Source organism: Cynoglossus semilaevis, chromosome 8, assembly GCF_000523025.1.
Source record: "Cynoglossus semilaevis isolate Cse_v1.0 chromosome 8, Cse_v1.0, whole genome shotgun sequence".
Taxonomy (NCBI): Eukaryota; Metazoa; Chordata; class Actinopteri; order Pleuronectiformes; family Cynoglossidae; genus Cynoglossus; species Cynoglossus semilaevis.
The window spans coordinates 12019848-12039111 of NC_024314.1; the positions used below are offsets into that span (position 1 = coordinate 12019848).

The 19264-nt window shown below is 38.5% G+C and overlaps 1 protein-coding gene across 3 annotated transcripts; it reads right to left on the reverse strand.

Annotated features, from left to right (window-relative positions):
* Positions 1-121: 121 nt before the first annotated feature.
* Positions 122-18298, reverse strand: mapk8b (mitogen-activated protein kinase 8b). 3 transcript variants are annotated; one of them, XM_017034583.2, is made up of 12 exons: positions 17945-18298; positions 13965-14173; positions 13580-13709; positions 13096-13154; positions 11699-11837; positions 10670-10835; positions 8958-9029; positions 7972-8154; positions 7015-7139; positions 5692-5755; positions 5051-5128; positions 122-4505 (listed from the first exon to the last, which is right to left on the reverse strand). In XM_017034583.2, the coding sequence occupies exons 2-12, from the start codon at positions 14084-14086 to the stop codon at positions 4384-4386; spliced, it is 1260 nt and encodes a 419-aa protein (XP_016890072.1). In that variant the 5' UTR covers positions 14087-14173; positions 17945-18298; the 3' UTR covers positions 122-4383. The 3 variants fall into 3 exon arrangements, with proteins under 3 accessions (XP_016890072.1, XP_016890068.1, XP_016890070.1); XM_017034579.2 differs by having other exon boundaries at positions 122-4510; positions 17945-18297; XM_017034581.2 differs by lacking the exon at positions 122-4505 and adding an exon at positions 4517-4664.
* Positions 18299-19264: the final 966 nt, after the last annotated feature.

Below are 19264 nucleotides of genomic sequence, written 5' to 3' on the forward strand. Positions count from 1 at the left end.
CATTTAGCACAAAATAACTAAAAATTTGGTACAACGTACTCCAATATTGTCAAATACGATGCAAAACTGGTTAATATTATATATTATTACATATATTGTCTAAATAATGACATGACATGACACAGTGAATTGAAGTGTTTTATATTTGCAGTACATGTTTTCATTCATTTCTTGTATATATTTATATTTTTAAAGAGGTGGCATCATCAGATCCCACTGCGTGTATTCTAGTAGTGCACTTCTTCGTTTGTTGCAGTTTTTTTGGAACACACAATTCCAGGAATTCTTTAATCTACTTGCATGGCTGGATTCACTAGCAAACATTACAAACCAGCACCGTACATATACAACAATTTCTTTTAAGGTTACTTACTTGTCATCTTTCTGTGTTTATTAACATTATTGTCCACGTTACTCCGTCTGCCCTGCTGTGACTCAAACCCTGGTTTAAAGATTTGTCTCATCAGAAGTCACAGAAATAAAATTTGATCATTAACAAAAAAAAAAAAAAAAGTAGGAAAACATGGATTGACAGTACCAAACATTTTTCTTTACCTCCAGGAGACAGCTAACAAAGGCTAGGCCAATCACATACTACTAGCACAGTTTGCTGAAGGTATTGCACATTTAGTTTGAGAACAGAAGAAATAAATTCACAATTCTCTCACTTCTGGTTAGAGTATACATAATGTACACAACTAGAAGTCTGTTGAAACTGACACACAGTACACTTTCAAATAAATAAATAATGGAATCTGTTATTCACACGTCTCCGATGAGCTACAACTCTGCAGGCGACGACATACGAGTTCACTGAGAACGGGCAGATATTCAGTGTGAGGTAGTTCATCAAAGCCCACGTTAGATCAGAATGATGTGGTTTGCAGAGACGCAGTGGTAATAATAAAGGAGCTTCTTTCATGCGAATGAAAATCAACAGCACTTTAGAAAACAGAGAAACATTTGTGCTAATATAATAACAACCAATGTCACAGTTGTTCTCCTTGCTGCTCTTTCAACTGTCGTGGCAATTCATTACACATTTACCACTGTAGTAATAAGTTGTTGTAGTTACCATGCCCACTAACTGCCGTCAGACTGAACTAGTTGCTGCTTTAAGATGAGGAACGGTCCAGCTAATGAGCCAACTCTCGATGTACAATAACAACTACCGCCCTTTTATCAACGCTGGTCACCACATGTTGCACCAACTGTCAAGTCAAATGAAATGAACTTATGTGAAGGAAAAAGGTGTCCTAACATAAGTACTAGTGTGGGGAAGCCATTACAAGTTTTGATTGTGTTTAAACGCACAATGACTTGCCAATTGTTCATAGAATTATGTACAAAAGTCAATTACTTCTTTTTTTTTTGCCTCTGTTTGGCTAGTATTTGGTTGTACTGGTCATTGCTCTGCCCAAATAAATTTAACCCCGCCAGAACCGATGTCAAACATATGAGAATGTGGGGATTTGACAACTATATATCGCTGCCTTTGAGTCCGTTGCTTATTTGTTAAAAGCCAACCTCAAGAAGTATCGGTTTGGTACTCAGCAGTGGTGAGTACATAATTTAAATTACTACTGTAATCTAATCTAGTGTTTATATAGTCAACCTACAACCAATTCCAGACTCAATCGTTATTGTGATAAAGGTGAACATCATCAATAAAAAGTTAAATACCAAAGTTCCTAAAATGACTGTGGTCAATTATGAAGTCATTTTTTTACTTTCTTCTTTATTGTGAGTTTGCAGAAGTCGTTTTGGTTTTGTTTTGTTTCTCTTGCAAGATCTATAGACTAACAGTTGGTGCAACAATCTGTGTGACAGGAGCAAATGCAAGTCCTCGCAACTCAACACAGCAATTTACTTATCAGTTATGAGTCTTAGAAATGCATTGGTGATGCATTCAATTTAGTTTTTTTCTAATGAACATGATTCAAAGCCATTTGACAAAAACAGTTGTCTCTTCATCAAATTCCCTAGGTTAAAAAAAAAACGTGTCCATTCACTTACAATTAACAAAAAAAAAAACAAAACAAAAACAAAACAAAAAAGAAAGCTGCAACCTAGATTCTACGTCTCCTTTGCCTCCACTACAATTAAATACTCTGTCTTTTTGTCTTTTTTTTACTTTGATGAAAGACCTTGGCAAAACCTGCCTTTTCTCCTTAAATGACACAAAGATGTGCTCAAACATCAGGCTGCATATAACGTTACGTTCTCAAACCACCGCTTACGACCTGAGGGTCAAATAAAAGCAAATAAAACCCAAACAAATAAAGTAGAAAAATATACAACACATTTGTGAAAACTCCCATCACAAACAGTATTACTGGTTTGACAGGAACAAGACTGCTGTTAATCCAGGTAAAGACTTACAGTTCACGTAAGGACTACACTTCCCTCCCATGTACTCAGGAATGAAAGACAAACAACAGGCACTTTTTTCATTGAATTAAAAAAACTCAAACATTAGAAGGGCACTATTATTGCATACAGTAAGAATCATGTCTAATTATCTCAGCTCGTTTGTGCTGCTGTTTCACATGCCAGGATTTTTTTTTTTTAAATCAACATTTGCAGCCAAATCTGATAAGAAAAATGTGTGGCCAATTAAAAAAAGTTAATTTTACTTTAATTGTTAAGCTTATAAGAGGAGTAAGTATCAGTAATAACTGGATCTGGTACAGAAAATAGCAGATAAAATATTTTCTAGGGCTGTCACTTAAATCACTTAAACAAAAAAAAATCAAGCTAAACCAAGTGTGTACAACACACTAGACTCTATATGTCCACAACACATTTCCTGCACAGGCACAGAGGCATAAACTGCCTGAAAGCAAGCTCAGCTACTTTGGAAAAGACTCGTACTGTTGGCTGTAATTTTAAAAAAAAAGGTAGGTTTGTTAACCTTGCTTGCTAACAGCCAAACAACATCGCATCAAGGTGTTTGATATGATGGGTCAAAAGTAGATTGAGTTGTGATTATAGCGCCCTCTGCTGAATTATTCTGTAAAGTCTCAATCTGTAAAGAACAATCTATAGAGTGTGACCAAAATAACCAGCAAAAACCAAACCATGCCCACCCAGATTTGGTGTTATCGCGTTTACTTATTGTACATTTACCTTTCGACAAGTAGTACTGAAATATTCAGAGAAGTCTTATGAACACAGTTGCTCCTGCTATTGAAAAGCAACTTTGACATTTTAAAGTGACAACGCACCAAGAAGTTTTTAGCCAAAATTGGTAACTGCCCCACTGCGGACGTCAACCTTGGCTACGCTGCCTCCTCTCTTTGCATCGTTTTGACAATGTCTGCAATGTCTCCAAAATCCCTCTGAAAATATCAACACATTCACTGACCCTCAATATTATAAATCCCTACTTGACTAAGGACATCCTACTCAACACCATCACCATTATCACAACCAATGCATCACTTCACTTCTCGAACAGAATCCCTAAACACAACCAAACACATTCCTAAGTCCTGAACCTCGAAGGAACCCTGTTGAAGAAGAGCTCCAGTCCTCAACAACTCCATCATTTCATTTCTTACACGTCACACAAACTGTCTACTTTTTAAAGCACTTAAAAATGTATAAGAAAGTCATCAAAAACATTCCCAAGTTTCTCACTGTCACTGACATTTTTAAATCCAAGACCTTAGGTGTAGATTGCAAAAAGAATCAAATGGTGTAAGTTTGAAGATTGAACAGCAAGTTAAATATAAGGAAATTACAAAATGTCATTATGATGAATTTACAATGATGCTGTACTAATGACTCAAAATATAAAATAAATCTACGGGACCTCAGTTTGCCTTAAAAATGAAATAAATGTTATAATCAATATCCATATTATGCTTAAAATCAAAAAAGGGAAAACTTAAATAATGTTGAATGGCTCACTGCAAAATCCAAGAAGATAAAACTACATCTAGCATAAAATCTGTACAAACTCCATCTGCATGTATATGGCAAGTTGTAAGAAAGAAAGGAAAAAAAAGAAAAATAGATCACATTTAAACCTTTTTACAGATATATCTTTAAATTCTCACTGTCGATTAACCATAACGTAGTAAAATCATAAAAATTCTCTTATCATCTTAGGTTCATGAAAGAAAATTAAGAAATAACACAATAAATTACAGCTCAGACTATAAAGGCAAATCCTGATTTCAAAATAAAAGAGTTTAAAATAAAATAAAATCTTTCCTTTCAGAAAACAGCTAGCTGGCTAATCACTACACTACTGAAGACAACCACAGAGAGGAGGAAGAGGGGCAGGGGTCACACAGGTGACCAGAGGGTTCCTGACTCCGCCCAAAAGCAGACAGTGGAGATGATAGTCATCTGCAACAGCCCTGAGGGCTGTCCTCAAGCTTCAGGTGGGCGTCCAGTGAGGGTCAGGGCAGAAGACATGGAGGAGGTGATGTCGTTGCAGGAGGAGTAGGATGTAGAAAGGGGGTGCTGGTGGGCGCCGTCGCGCACTACTGCACCTGTGCTGTGGGATACAGAATTACGCCTGTTAGTCTATTAGAAGTTAAAGGCAGAGATGCAGTCACTGCTATGAACTGTGGAAGTTCATCAGATGATACGTACCTAGTTGGGTGTCGTTGGCAAAAGAGACACTGACATTTGCCAGTTTAGATGGCCTTCTTTATGTAAGCAGTGAACAGCAGGATTATGGTGAAAAGAAATTCTACTGTGATGATTCTGTTGGTCAGCTCAGGCTCAGCTAAGCTAATCATGCACTGCACCGCATCTCTGCATCTTATTACTGACACCATACTGACACCTATGGGTTAGATTCTCTGAAAGTAACATTTTAGGTCATCTCTCTAAGACGTGCGCTTGAACAAGTTCTATCATTATATCTTTGTCAAGGTTTCAGCCATATTATATTTTATTTAATCAGGTCTTTCAGCTTTAAAAAGACTCATCTTGACTCTTGAGAAAACATGATGTAAAAGAGATTTCGATTTTTAAAACCACTGTACAGTCATTGAAGTAAAAGTATCAAATCTACAGACACTTCACTTACCTATCGAGGCCGGCTGTCCTCGGATGATGCCGTTCTTTGTCCTCTCCTCCCAGTCCAACACTTCTTTGTATATCAACTCTGCAAAAGACAGTTCCAGATAAATTGTTAATTGAGGAATTTCAACCTTTTCGCAGTTTTAATAAGACATGGGGAAAACAAGCATATATGCCAAATCTGTTCTACAGGAAGTCTAGATTTTTACAATTACACCAAACTGTTTGATTCACACTTGACAAAAATACACATTTTCTTTCCTAATGAGATAATGTGTCAAGTTTCACCATGACACGATCAGGAAAAAACAAAAGCTAAGGTGTGATTTTCCTGTCGTTATAACTCTACTGTCTCTTATTATCAACTATTATGTTTTTACTTTCACTTTTGCTTCTTTCAGGCTTATTAAGCACACTTTGTATTTTATTTAGTATATATATATATATGAATTATAGAAGGGGTGATGCAGAGCACAATGTGCTTAAGTGTTAAGTCTACAGTAAATGCCTCAGGTTGTAAGGGACAAAGCTGAAGAGCTTGTGCAACCCATCCAAATTGCTAAGCTCTTATGAAAGTGGGTAGAGATAAGGACAGGAGAGTAGTGAATAGGAGATAAGTGAAGGTGAGTGGAGAAGATGCTTTCCTACCTTTCCATTCCTCCACTGTGTGCTCTCTTTCATCCAGTTGTTTGTCTGTGATCGCTGGTGGTGGCTGGAAAAAGAAAGAGTTTTTTTTTTTTTTTAATTATACCATGGAATTTCCAGGCAATAACTTTAATTATCTGGTCCAATACAAGAACTGATCATTTAGTAATAAAAAAAATAAAAAAACACGCAAAAAACCCCAGTTCTGAGTCTTCAGCATTCTGTTATTTCTGTTGTGTTGAGACCAGTAGACATTTACTATTCACCTAGTTCCTACAAGGATTTCCTCCAACCCATTAAAAACATGTACGCAGGCGAAGACGTGACCCTTAGCTCTGGTTAGCTGTTTTTAGCCCATGTGTTGAAGGCTATGTTAATGCTGCATGACGTCAGGAGGCTGAGGAGACTGGAGGCCGTCTGCTCAGTGCAGAAACCTTAATGCATTCATCAATCTGATGACTTCAGTAACTGCTAACATGGAGCATCCTGAATTTGTTTCCTGAATGTGAATATCAATCCACTGTTGAACACAGAACAGAGTGAATGTATAAAATGAAATGCAAGTAAAAGTTTTGCTGTGTAAATATTTATTTTTGCTAATTAATTACAATGCCAATTTGTTTTATTGGGCAGACAGCAATTCAATTGTTACTCTTGGTTTCCAGCTGTGGAGAAGACAGTGGTATGGAGGGAGACAATCCTGGTCACTGCAGCACTATTTGTGAAGCAGGCCATTCTTTTTCTGCTCTTGTTTCTGCTTTACAGAGCAGAGTCTTTCCAAGAAAGTCCACGAACCATACAGCAAACCTTTCTAGCAATTTGTGATTTCCTCAGTGTTTGGTCAGATTCCATCTGAAGTTTTAAAATCAACAAGTCTGGACTTTTTATAGATAAACTACTGCTCCACAGAAATACTATTACCTTTATGCCATAGAGAAAATAGAAGGAAGAAGCTGCAGCTACTTCATCTCACAAGCAGGTGTGAGCACAGACAGAAATCAATTTGCTTTGGCTGAGTCACTGTTTTCAATCAGACCATAAGGGACTGCATCAAAAAAGAACTGTAAAGGGTTTCTGAGGACAGTGAGTGACGATGATAGCAGCTCCATCTAAAGAATATATTTCATATACTGTATGTACCAATCTGTGAATGTAGTGGACAGATGAAATTCAGGTACATATTTATTGAGTCTCCCCTTTACCTGCACAGGAAATTATCTTTTACAAAAATAACAGCTAATTATTGTATGGTGGTTTTTGAAGGTCTTAAATAAACTACACCAAATTTAAAAATAGTTTGTAAAATGTACTCAGAATAGTACTCACAGCCTCTACTTCACTCGGGTCGTACCACACGTTTATGTAGGCGTGCTGGAGAGCTTCATCCACCGAGATCCGTTTAGACGCATCAATAACCAGCATCTTGGACAGCAGGTCTCTGGCTTGGCTCGCTGATGAGAAAAATGAGGCAAAGATTAAAAAAACAAAACAAAACATTGTGATAATAAAAACTCAGCTGTCAACTTAAAAAACAGAATTCACTGAACTGCATTTTGTTTTAGTTGTTAGTGTCGGGCTTCATTAATTTAAAACGTTTCTTGTAGAAACAGGAAGGCAGAGCAGGGCACAATGAAGGGAGGGACCATTCAGAAATACAAATGACCTGCTAACTTGAGAGGAGGAAAGGAAAGGAAAAATGGCGAGCGTATTTGATACCGCGACAATTATTAATATAAAAAAATAGATACATTCTCTCTATCTCTAGATACAATAGAGATACATTGTTCTTCTGACATCCTACAACATGCCAGCAGGAGTCACTGTTCCAGTCATTTTTTTCAATTTTTATAGTAGCAGATGCATGTAAATTCTTCCTCATATTAGAGAAGTCAGTTCTGAACTCTCAGCTTCTCACAGAGTTACGGCCACGTGAAATAAAGCCAAGCTTTCTTGAAGCCATCATCGATTTATGACAAGCAGGTGTTAAAACACAGGTGTAAAAATGCCCTTTGAATTCTTTTTAGGCAGTATAACTGCGGCACAGTGTAGCATTAACGCTGGCAGCTGTAACAAACATTAATTGTCCTATTATTCCTGGCACATTTTGGAATGCTAAAAGCTCATCTAAATGTTTTTTCAGTGTGTGCCTTCAGGCTAGATTCAGCTTTTGGCAGGAAGTACAACCTGAAATTCCTTCTACTTCAACAAGCTGTCACAGGAATATCTTGCGCAACATTGTTCGTTAAGGGGAAAGAAAGAAAAGTCTCTGGTTTTTTTTTATACCTTTCAGTTTGTTGTGTTCAGAGTCTGCAGGAAACAGGACGTCAGGGAAGAGCTTCTCAAAGCTGTAGCCAGCGTATCGCGGCCGGTTCTCCACGTACGTCCGCACCGACTGGTTAAGTTTCATCAAGAATTCCTGAGATGGTGTCCCCAGCTGCTCTATGACCTTATTCCACTGGTCGATATCTTGGAGTTTAGATATTAAGAAGAAAAACACGGACAAGGAAAAAAAGGGGCAGGGATCCTGAGGCATATTTTAATCTAATTATAGCTAATAAAATGAGCCGCATAGACTTGTTATGTCTCAGACTATTGTTTTGACTTGCTCTGGTAACACTTGTATGCTGAGAATGAAAATGGCAAATCTGTTACGCAACACTGTCTTAAAGGACAACTGTGAGATAAGACAGAAATGTTCCCAACTGAAAAATAAAATTTTACTGATGGAAACAGTCACACCCAGATGGATTGTTAGGAACACAAACACCATGGAATGTGTGACTGAAAATAAATTATTTCAAACAAATGGACCATCATAGGACTAACATATGGATATGGATGTAATGTGAAGATATACAGGAGAAAAATTGTTGTTCACATCTTTGTTTAACCATAATAATACAAAGCCAATTATGATGTTAGCTCAGGCTAGGGCTTTATTTATACTACACTGCAGTTCTTTTACTAGAGTACTGTCTTTTTTCCAGTTAGTTTTGTTAATTTATGGCTCATGGTTTTAGCTGTTAGCAATGTAATCAAAAGTAATGTTACAATTAAACAACAAAAAAAGTTAAATATTTTAAAAGAAATGTATCTATTAGTTTTTCTGTTTCCAAAGGTGGTTCTCAACAAATGGTTACAGGACCCTTTCGGGTACACAGGACATAATAAGAGGGTCTTTTGTTGTACAAAGATATGAACAAGAATTGCAGACAACAGGAACAAACACAACTGTTGAGGTTCTGATGGTCGGTTCAACTCAAGGATACGATCAGTGCCTGGAAACAACACACTACCCCGGACCATTTCGGCCATGATGCAGCCAACAGACCAGACATCAACTGAAAAAATGAAATGACAACCTCCCAATTAGCATGCAGGACAAAAACATAAAAAATCAGAACAAACTAGACACAAATAACAACAGTCAAACACAATGTTCATGCCAGGTGATGTGTATGACACAGGGCCAAAATGGATGCATGCAGCAGAGCGCACTTGCAAATGTCAGGGTCCCAGAATGCATTGGAAAATGGAGTTACTTATGTAACAACATACTGCACTTTCTGTATTGTTACTGAACAACATGCCATGTGCTAAGATTAAATAATTTAATGAAAAAAAAGGCAAAAATTGCAGCTTGTGAGTCTCGTTGTTCAACATCTGTGTAACACAGTGGCAGCATGACAAGTACTGGAAAACTGCAAAACAAAACAACAAAAATCAGCATCCAATCTTTTCTCTGGCTGCTGCTGTGGACTCAGGCTCAACAGATAATCTGAGAGCATATTAGAAACGTTTTGGTGTAATTCTCTACTGTGAAAAAGTAAACTATTGAATTTTATTTCTGGATCTTTTTAATGTGACAACTGACTTGCGTTTGTCTGACGGGTTTATGTAGGTTGTCATAGAAATATCTAAAATAGAATTTTAAATAGTTGCTCATAGGAAAATAATCTCCGTGCAATTTTTTACTGGATGCATATTAACAGTTTAATGATTACTTTTGGGTATAGTTTTTGTTCTTTACTAAAGGAAATGCCAGACACTGCTGCAAGCAGCTCAAGGATACAATCCCTTCCGGGAAAAAGGATTTTGTGGCGAACCATTTCTGCCATAATGCAGCCCACAGCCCAAATATCCACTACATGTGCGCAGCATAAAAAGGAGGGAGAAGGGAAAAAAGCAAAGTGAAGGAAAACAAAGAGTTGCAAGAAGTCAGCAGGAGAAATTAGCATCAGATTATTTGTCCACAGGGCTGAGAATACAAGTATTCAAGTTTTTGTAATTTACTGGAGAATGTGGTGTGGAAACAACAGGTAAAAATAAACAAACAGGTGACACATTAAGGCAAGAGCCAATCAGAGCTGCGTTTGTTGGCTGGACATCAGAGGTGATTTTATTAATTTAAGAACTAAAACTAAACTAAAACAGTGCTATTGACTAGATTGAGATTAAGACAAAGTCACAAAATTCTTCATTCTTACTCTGTAGGTTTTCATTGTATTGTATTACCAATATTAAAAGAATAGCTTAGTTTGACATAATTACCAAATTAATAATTCTAAGACTCCATGTTTACTTCTTTGTTATTATTTAAAGCTTTGTCAAAATGTAACACAATTCATTGAGAACTAATGTGTATTAATTGCTTCAGCCAGGTTGCCAATGGTGAGGACAGGCAACCTCTTAATAAAACATCAAACACATGCTACAGCGCTGCTGGAGTCTCCTGAAAGAAAGATGCTCAGCATGCCAGCTCTCCCCGTGTGTGACCTTTACATGGAGCAGGAAGTGTGTGTTTGTGTGTGACTGAGAGTGGAGAGAGAGTGTGTTTAAGTGTGTTTGTGTTTGGACAGTGCAGTTGAATCATCTCAAAAAACGAGAAGTAGGCAAAGAGACATGCAGCAGGCCAGGCAGCAGCTCCTCATTGGCCAGTTGCTGTTGTGAAGCCTCTCCCTCCACTCAATTGCTCACTCACCATTGGCCTGATAGCCCATACCCAGGATGACCTCAGGAGCACGGTAGTAGCGGGTCACCACGTAGGGTGTCATGAGGAGACCTGTAGCCGCCGTTCTGGCCAGACCAAAGTCCAGGATCTTCAAAGTACAGTCAGATTTGACCACAATGTTACTGGGCTTCAGGTCCTGGAGGGAAAACAAGAGATAAACAACAAAACCATTGGACTCTAGCACAGAATGATGCTGATTGATCAGCAATGAAGCAAACCAATGCAGGAGCAGTGAAATGTGGTGACGACAACTCGTCTCACTTCCGTTTCACTTCTTTTTATTCTTATAAAAAGAATAGGAGCTCCTATCCCACTACTGCAAGCGACTGACAAAGAGTGTGAGTGAGTGTGTGTGTGTGTGTGTGTGTGTGTGTGTGTGTGTGTGTGTCTGTGAGAAACTTAATTAAACTTTCTCCACTGTTTGAAGGTGAATTGAAACACCTAATGCAGAGAAGAGCACGAAGAATGTACAGTAAATTGGGTGTCAGTAAGATGACAATGCTAGCCCCCGCCCATGTCTCCCAGCTCACCCCCCTGTTATTACAGATGACAACACATTTCTACTGCCTCAAGTGTTTACATAAAATAACTCCTCCTTAAATAAGCAGTTGGGATTGGTTTTTGTGTTGGACATGATACCGCTTCAGAACCTGTGTAGCAGTAAACAAATGCCGGTTCCTGCAGATGTAGAAGTGGCAGTTTGGCTGTAGTTACCTGGTGCTGAGGGCAGAATTATTATAATTGGAAATGTAAAATCTGAATGTCTCATTTTCACAACACATTTCCCGGATTTGGGCAGATTAAAACTTACTTAGCTATTTTAGATAAAAGAAGTTGAAATAACTGATCTTTTGAATCAAAACAATTTTATCCTTGCAAAACAACTACTACTACCTAAAATCAGTCAGACTGTGTCCTCATGTAGAGAGCACTGAATCTGTGGACACCACACTGCAGTATGTGGCATACTATGCAGTACTTTATATTCACGAGCCTCACCCTGTGTATGATGCCTGCAGCGTGTAGGTGTTTGATTCCGCACAGCATCTGGTAGAGCAGGTAGGACAGCCTCTCGTGATCCAGCTCCATCTGAATAACCTGGCACAGGTTGGCATCCATCAGCTCCATCACGAGATACCTACAGGGGCAAACCACAGACAGTTAAGACAAACAGGCAGAGCAGACAATCAACAGTCTTCAAACAGACACACACACACACACACACACAATGAGGCTGTAGGTGTTTCAGCAGAAGTGTGGTTTTGTTGCTGCTGCCAGGAACAAAGTATCTCCTGGTACTAAAGTGTTTTTGAATGTGTTTTATAAAACACATCAGGGAGTGAAGACAAATCACAGTATATAAGAACATTTCAAAACTATTGACAATTTCCACAATACAAAAGGCTATCATACATACACAGTATACAGGAGTGCAACACACACACACACATATATATATATATATATATATAACAACATATTTATATAACAATAATATATATATATATAACAACAATATTCTCCAACTGTAAAAGGTTCTCTGTGCAGCCCTCAGGCATGGATTCGTCCAGTTCCTTTTTAGTTCCAATCAAGCAGATACAGAACTGCAGATACACACTCAAATAGACACACACACACACACACACACACACACAACATACATACATACACTCTAGAGGGTGACATTAATCTTGTTTTTTCCTGTCATACCCTGTGAAACCATCACTTCCCCCACATTTGGGTCTAGCGCTGCTCTGCCTCTCTGACATTCTTCACTACACACACTCACAGCCATGTCATGTTTGAAACACACATCTAGGACGCTGCTAAATATAAATCTACTAGCATGTCACTCCTGTTTAAATTCTGCATTAGGTAGAACTGGCATGTTTGACTCATTATCCTGAACATGACATGTCTTCATCAAATCTTTCAAATACATTTAGGCTAAAAACAAACAAAAAAGACATTGTTAACAAATGCGGGATATCCACAGATTTGAGGGAAAATCAGACTCGTACTGGACAGTACAGCTGTCAATCACATGTTGTATTGTCTCATATACACTGTACATACTAGTACTAGTTATAATTTATCCCTACTTTCCTCTCAGAGAATCATAATTAAATGAGACAACATTATTCAAGGAAGAGCCAAAATTCACAACGTGACCCATAGTCCAAAAAGCTCGGTCCATTTCCTAAGTCTAAATGTTTTACATTTAGCATAAACAACTGTTTAATGCTGTCGAAGTGTATCACCTTGTACTTGGTTTGTACTTGTAGACAACACACAAGCAAGGACTGGACTCAGTTGTGCAAACACTGAAGTGATGTGCTGTGAACATCCTGTATTGATTGCACAAACATGGAGTGGGCAGATACAGTTATACTCACACATCTTGGAATTCTTCCAGTGTCTTTTGCGGCGTGAATACATTTAATAATCCGATTATCTGCAGAAATGAAAAGGATAAACACACACACAGTGATCAGACAAAGAGCTTTGTAATAAAGAGCGTGTCACTACCTCTGCATCCCAGAATCAACAACAGCACCACTGCCGAAATCTGCCCACACTGCAGCAGCAGCCTGGGCATTAATAATGAATAACAACAGGACAATGTCTAATTTAAAACACTTGATAAGATATCATGACACAGCAGCAGTATTATGGTAATCCTCAGGATCAGCTGTCCATCAAACGAGGTGCCCTGCCACGGCTGACTCAGCAGTTGACAGTTGGAGTGGAAATTACACTTTTGAACTGAGTGTATTTAAAGCAGACTTTAAGCTGTGGAACTGTCAGGGCGTCATGTTTTATAGACAGAGTTTTAAATACACGTGCATAAAAGACTGAGTGGAAGTGTCGAGCTCTTACGTTCTTATGGTTGACACATTTCATGAGCACCAGTTCTCTGTAGGCCCGTTTCGCATGGGTTTGATTCTGAAAAGGCCGACTCAGCTTCTTGATGGCCACATTTCTCTCCAGGATGTGGTCGTACGCAGAACTGTAGGGGGCAGCAGAGGTAACAACTGAGTGAACAGCATCAAAAAGAACTTTAGTCAGAATCAAGGGCAATAACCCACAATTTCCTTTTTATAAGTTCCACAGAAGTTAACCAAATATTTCTAAAGAATCTCCAGAGTGACCTGCAGTTGAACCTGAAAAATGCATTTATTAGGATTTTTATTCCACTCACACGTCACATAAATAAGCTACGAGAAGAACAACAATTTAAGCGTATGTTGCCTTTTTTGCTCACCATACAATCCCTTGTGCCCCGGATCCAATGGGCCTGAGGTTCTGGTAGCGCTTTAAAACCATGAAAGTTGAATCGCCCACATCTATACTGTAGTACTCCTTCTCGCGCTTGTTTCGGTTCATGGTGAAACCTAGGACAGATGCTCCGACTGTGGCATCCAAGTGAAGTTCTCCGCCTCCTCCACCTCCACCTCCAACTTGTCTCTCAACCTGCAATACCAAAAGAGAAAGTTTATTTTTGCTTCTTTTTCAACCTGTAGTTTTTTATCTAGGAGCCAACAGATTGAGTTTTGCATTCATTTAGTGGCCAATTCAAACAGATTGCAAAGAAGTACAAGCCCATAAAATGTGTATCACATTATTTGTTAAATAAACACAGTTTTTTAAAAGTCGGGTAAGAGCTACCGACAGTTAATTTAATTAAGCATCAACTACAATTAACATTTGATTCTTATCAGCATTGCCTCGAGGGCAATCAACTTAATTTTTCTCTTCTAGGACACCTTAAAAAAATTAAGAGCTAGAACAAAGGTGGACAGAGATTTTCTTTTCCATGGCTGAGTGTGATGTGAAGCTAGAAGACAATTGTTTTTCCCGGGGATTGGCAGACTAGCAGTGCCGAACAAATCTAAGCCTGCTGTTTGGAAAATGATCCACCCTGTCCATTGATCCACAGCTTCTCTGAGCAGGCTCTCACCCATTATACAGAGTTATATGTATTTATGACTCAGACATGTCTCTTCATTGTGACCAATAAACCTTGTGGAGGACTTGTGTTTCCCTCAACAGGCAGCCAAGAAGACATCGAAGAGTTTAATGCTTGTTAATAACACAACGACTTTGATTTTCTTCTACCTCCGATCTGACCACTGAATATGTCTATCACTGCCAAACATTATTTCAGAAAAACTCTTATCATTTTTCTGTCCTTTCTCATCACCTGGTGGGGTGCATTCCATTCTTACATATTCAATTAGCATTCCCTGGTCATTTCTGGGAAACAACAATGAGAAACAGTTTCTAACTACTTACCTGATTCTCCTTTTCCTCAGGGTTTACAACAGTGGATCATCCACCTACATCTGGCAGCACTCCCTTTTTTTGCCAATCTTCTTTTACAGCTAATCAACAGTCTGAGGCACAATGTCAACTGTGTCACACGCACCTGTGGTCTAATTAATTGTGGCTGGGATGTAAGGATTTACTTGCAAGGTGATGATTGCCATAATAAACTTGACATACAATGTTTTTTGTCATCTTTTTTTATCTCCATTAAACTCAATATGTCATTGTATGTCCTTAAATTTATGTTTTCTGTCCCATTTAATTAACTTTGGCTTATTTATGAAGACCTTCACCTCACGGAATTTCCATAATCCTTCAGCGAAACAGCAAAAACGTCACCTTCAATTGCCAGAGCTTTCTGGCCGCAAAGACATCTGTGCATTCTAAACATGCTTCTCAGAAAATGTTGTTTGGTAAACCAAACACAAACCACGGCTGAAGGAGACAAGTGTGCACTGAAGCGATACAGAGTAAGAGCATGTCTATCCGTAGGCTGCAGAATACATCAGAACTAATGCTTAAGCTCCAGAGTGTGGTGTGACTGGATGACTACCCCTGCATGAGGACACAAAGCCATATATCAGGGTTAGTGTGAGCAACATGACAGAGCTGCCAACCTAATTCCACAGGGTCTGCATGTGCAATTTACACTCTTATACAGTAGGGGCAGCACATTACAAAACACCAAAATGGGGAAAAATGGTTTTTAGTTTTTACTGATGCCCCTCCTGATCAAACTTGAAATTTTGGGACTAGAGGGCACCACTGCAACACTCTAGCCCCAAAGGTTAACTACATTAAGAATTTAGATTTTTTTTAAATTAAAAACAAGCAAAAGGGGAGACAGTAAAAAAAGCACACAAAAGAAAACACATTAGTCTTAGTAGCCCTGTCCAGACTCAGAACTACAGCTATCCATCACAGCTTCTCTGGCACCTGATCTGTCTCTCAGTGGCTCTACAGTCCATCCAGTTCCATACACTCTGACTCCTGCATGTATTTGACTTAGTTTTCTCATTACCCAGCAACAGTAAAAGTCAGATTTTAATCAGTAAACCACTTAACTTCAGCCAAAGTAATGTCAGCTGATAAGAGACCGTAAGGACAAATTCAAAGGCAAGTCATCTGGCAGCAGTAAATTGCTTGTGTCTGCTGAGTGAATGGATGGACAAATTTAAGAGGCTACTCTGCAAACTACAGGCTAATCTCAGCCAATATGGAAATGTTTTGTCAGCCAACAATGTATGGCTGGACGTAGAGTCATAACAATGTTGACAGGAGCACAAATTCGTGTCAAATTACAGATAGCTGTTGAGTCAGAGGCACAATCTCAGAAATCACAACAGAGAAATTGATATAGGGTCATTACACTTGCTAACATCTCCTTTGTCTATGTATAAAATGTGCTAAGTGAGATTCCACAGATTCTGCTTTCACACATTTGAAAGGTGACGAGGTAACAAATCACATCTCTCAGGTGATGTGCTGAATGTGGCTCAAAGGTGTGGAAACGTGTTAATGGCCGCTTATGTTGTGACATGTTGATCAGTTAAATGTAATAAATCTCTGGAGAGAGTTGGGAAAACATGACATAGCAAACATCCATAACTTGGCAGCCCCACAGTCTCTCAGCCATCCAAAAGGACCTTGACATGTAGATGAAGGTTGATACAGAACGAGCCAAAACCTGCAGTCCCTCCTCCTTGCAGTCTACCTTTTTAGTTTGCTGCAGGAATCAGATTTCTCAGTGTATTGGCTGACCACTGCTGCTCTCTTGGCAGGTTGCGGAGTAAACTTTGTAAGAAATGTGCAGAGAAATCTCGGGCCTTTGTCACCCCAGGATGACTCAGAAGGGAGATATCACTCAGACTTAAGGGCAACACTCAACTGAAAAACTCTGTTGTGTGCTCCTAAATCCTAAATCCTTGCTAAATATGGCTCTAGGCTTTAGGTATTTAATACAAAAAGCTTAGAACCATATTTACCTTTACCACACTTCAACCAGCCGACTGAATAGAAATGAACCATGACATGGTAAAAATATGACTGAAAATTTAAAGTAAAAAACTGATAAAACTATTAGAGTCCCAGTCTGACACCAATCCATTTTCACCTCAATTTGACTTTAGGCAGTATTAAAATATAGCTGCACCCCCAGATTGCATTTGTGACTAGTGCATTATTTAGAGTTTGTCTTTAACATGTAATAATTCAAATAAAGGCTGTAGCCAAGTTTGTCTTATGTTTATACTCTAACAGTAAAACCACACTTACATACAAAACATTTTGATTATGTGTAACAACAATTGTACTTGTACTCTGTCTGTGCAGTTGGGACAAGTCTCATGGACAGGAGAAACAGGAAGTATGCGCTTTACATTATCCAAACACTAGAACTAGTAACAAGTGAAAATACTGGCGCAGGACATATTGCATGAAGATAACGACTTAAGCATACATTTCTGTTTACATGGTTAAAAAATACCCAGGTTAATAATTTTCCTATCGCACTTGGTTTATTTTATTAAGGACGTTCTTGTATTTTGTAGTCTATTACACTACATGTAGCTTTGTACCTCATTTACCTCAAGTCTTTGGTAGTTTACATTGACCACATGCGGCAGTTCGGATCACTCTGGATTGACCAGGAACAGTTCTCGGTGTTAGCGGTGCTAATGTGGGAGGGTCTCGGCTTCACAACGCCGTGTTTTCCGGTCGTTTGTGGCCGTTTGCCCGGTTAGGCCGGACCTGTCCTGCCCGCTGTGGCACTACTCACCATGTTATACATGGCAGCACCAGAACTCAACAACGCGTGTGACCCATATTAATGTCAGTTCCCATCCCCCACATTTGACAATAACACGTCAAACACAACTAGGAAAAATGAGAGAAAATAGTCCCATGTCTGTAGCTCACCTTTCTCCGGGTAATTCCACCACAGCGCGTCAACCTGCAGTCTTCCTCCGCTGCCTGTTGTTGGACACACAACCCGGCCCGTGTTGGTGTTTGTTTGCTTGTATGTGATAAAACGACAGTTATATTTCTCCTGCGGATATACTCCTGAACACCTCACTCTAACAGGTCATAAAATATATGTGCGACACCAACGTAACCTAATCGCTGCGCTTCCGTTACACGGGCACTTTCTGACATTTCATACCGACCTCGTCGGAAGCTACCGACGTTACCTCGGCTGCACAATGAGTAGCAGCAATAGCAACAGCAGCAACCGCAGCGGGGGTCGTTCAACAACGCTTACGCGTTTCCGGTTACAGCGCCGGGAACCGGAAGCGACGAGTTGCCAACGTTTTGGAATGCAATGAATTGCAAATACGTATAAAGATTAATATTTCAGTTGTATTAATTGATATTTTATGACGTTAAAAATAACACAGTATTTTCTTTAGAGTTCCTATTTTCTGTATTTTCTGAGATAACAGTGAATTTACAAAATTAATCTGACAATATAAATTATCTTCACAACTTTCCTTATTGTTTTGAATAAAGCAAATCCTCAATTTGTTTTTTTTTTGTTTTTTCGTCTTCCAGCAAATTGTTAAATTATTATACAATTGTGAAAAAAGGTACAGATCCAGTGTTTGTCTAGGGATCACATGGCTTTGTTTACCTCACACTGTTATTATAGTGATGGATACAACCTGCAGTGCCTATATAATACAATATTATAATAGTTATAATAATATTATGTTTTTGTATGGACACAAAGGTAATCTTCTTCAGACACCTAAAAAAACTACTTACCCTTTACATAAGTGTCATATCATGAACTATTCTCTGAAACAATATAATATCTTTTATGTTTATTTTTTATTTAAGACATTTTCAACTCATTTTTAATAATTAAAAAAATATTTTTATTATTTTCTTATTTTTTGAGTTTTGGTATTCTTCACTAATAATAAACTGGAGTGGACAGAAATATAAACATTTGTCACAAAGTCCATGTGTATTAAGGAGTCCAATTATTATCAGACAGCAACTTCCACATGAGACACTAAAAGAAAGTGGGAAATTGAATGTGTCACTTTGTTTGAAATAGCAGATTAACACCTACAACGGCTTGGTCCTTTGCTGCCCCATCTGCCATTAGCTTGTCCTGCAAATCCAATTATGTTCTTAAAGTCACTCATCTAAAAATAGTTGAAAATGACGGAAAACAGAGAAACAACGCGTCATTAGGTGGAGATACAGAGAAATTTTACCATGGAGCTGATG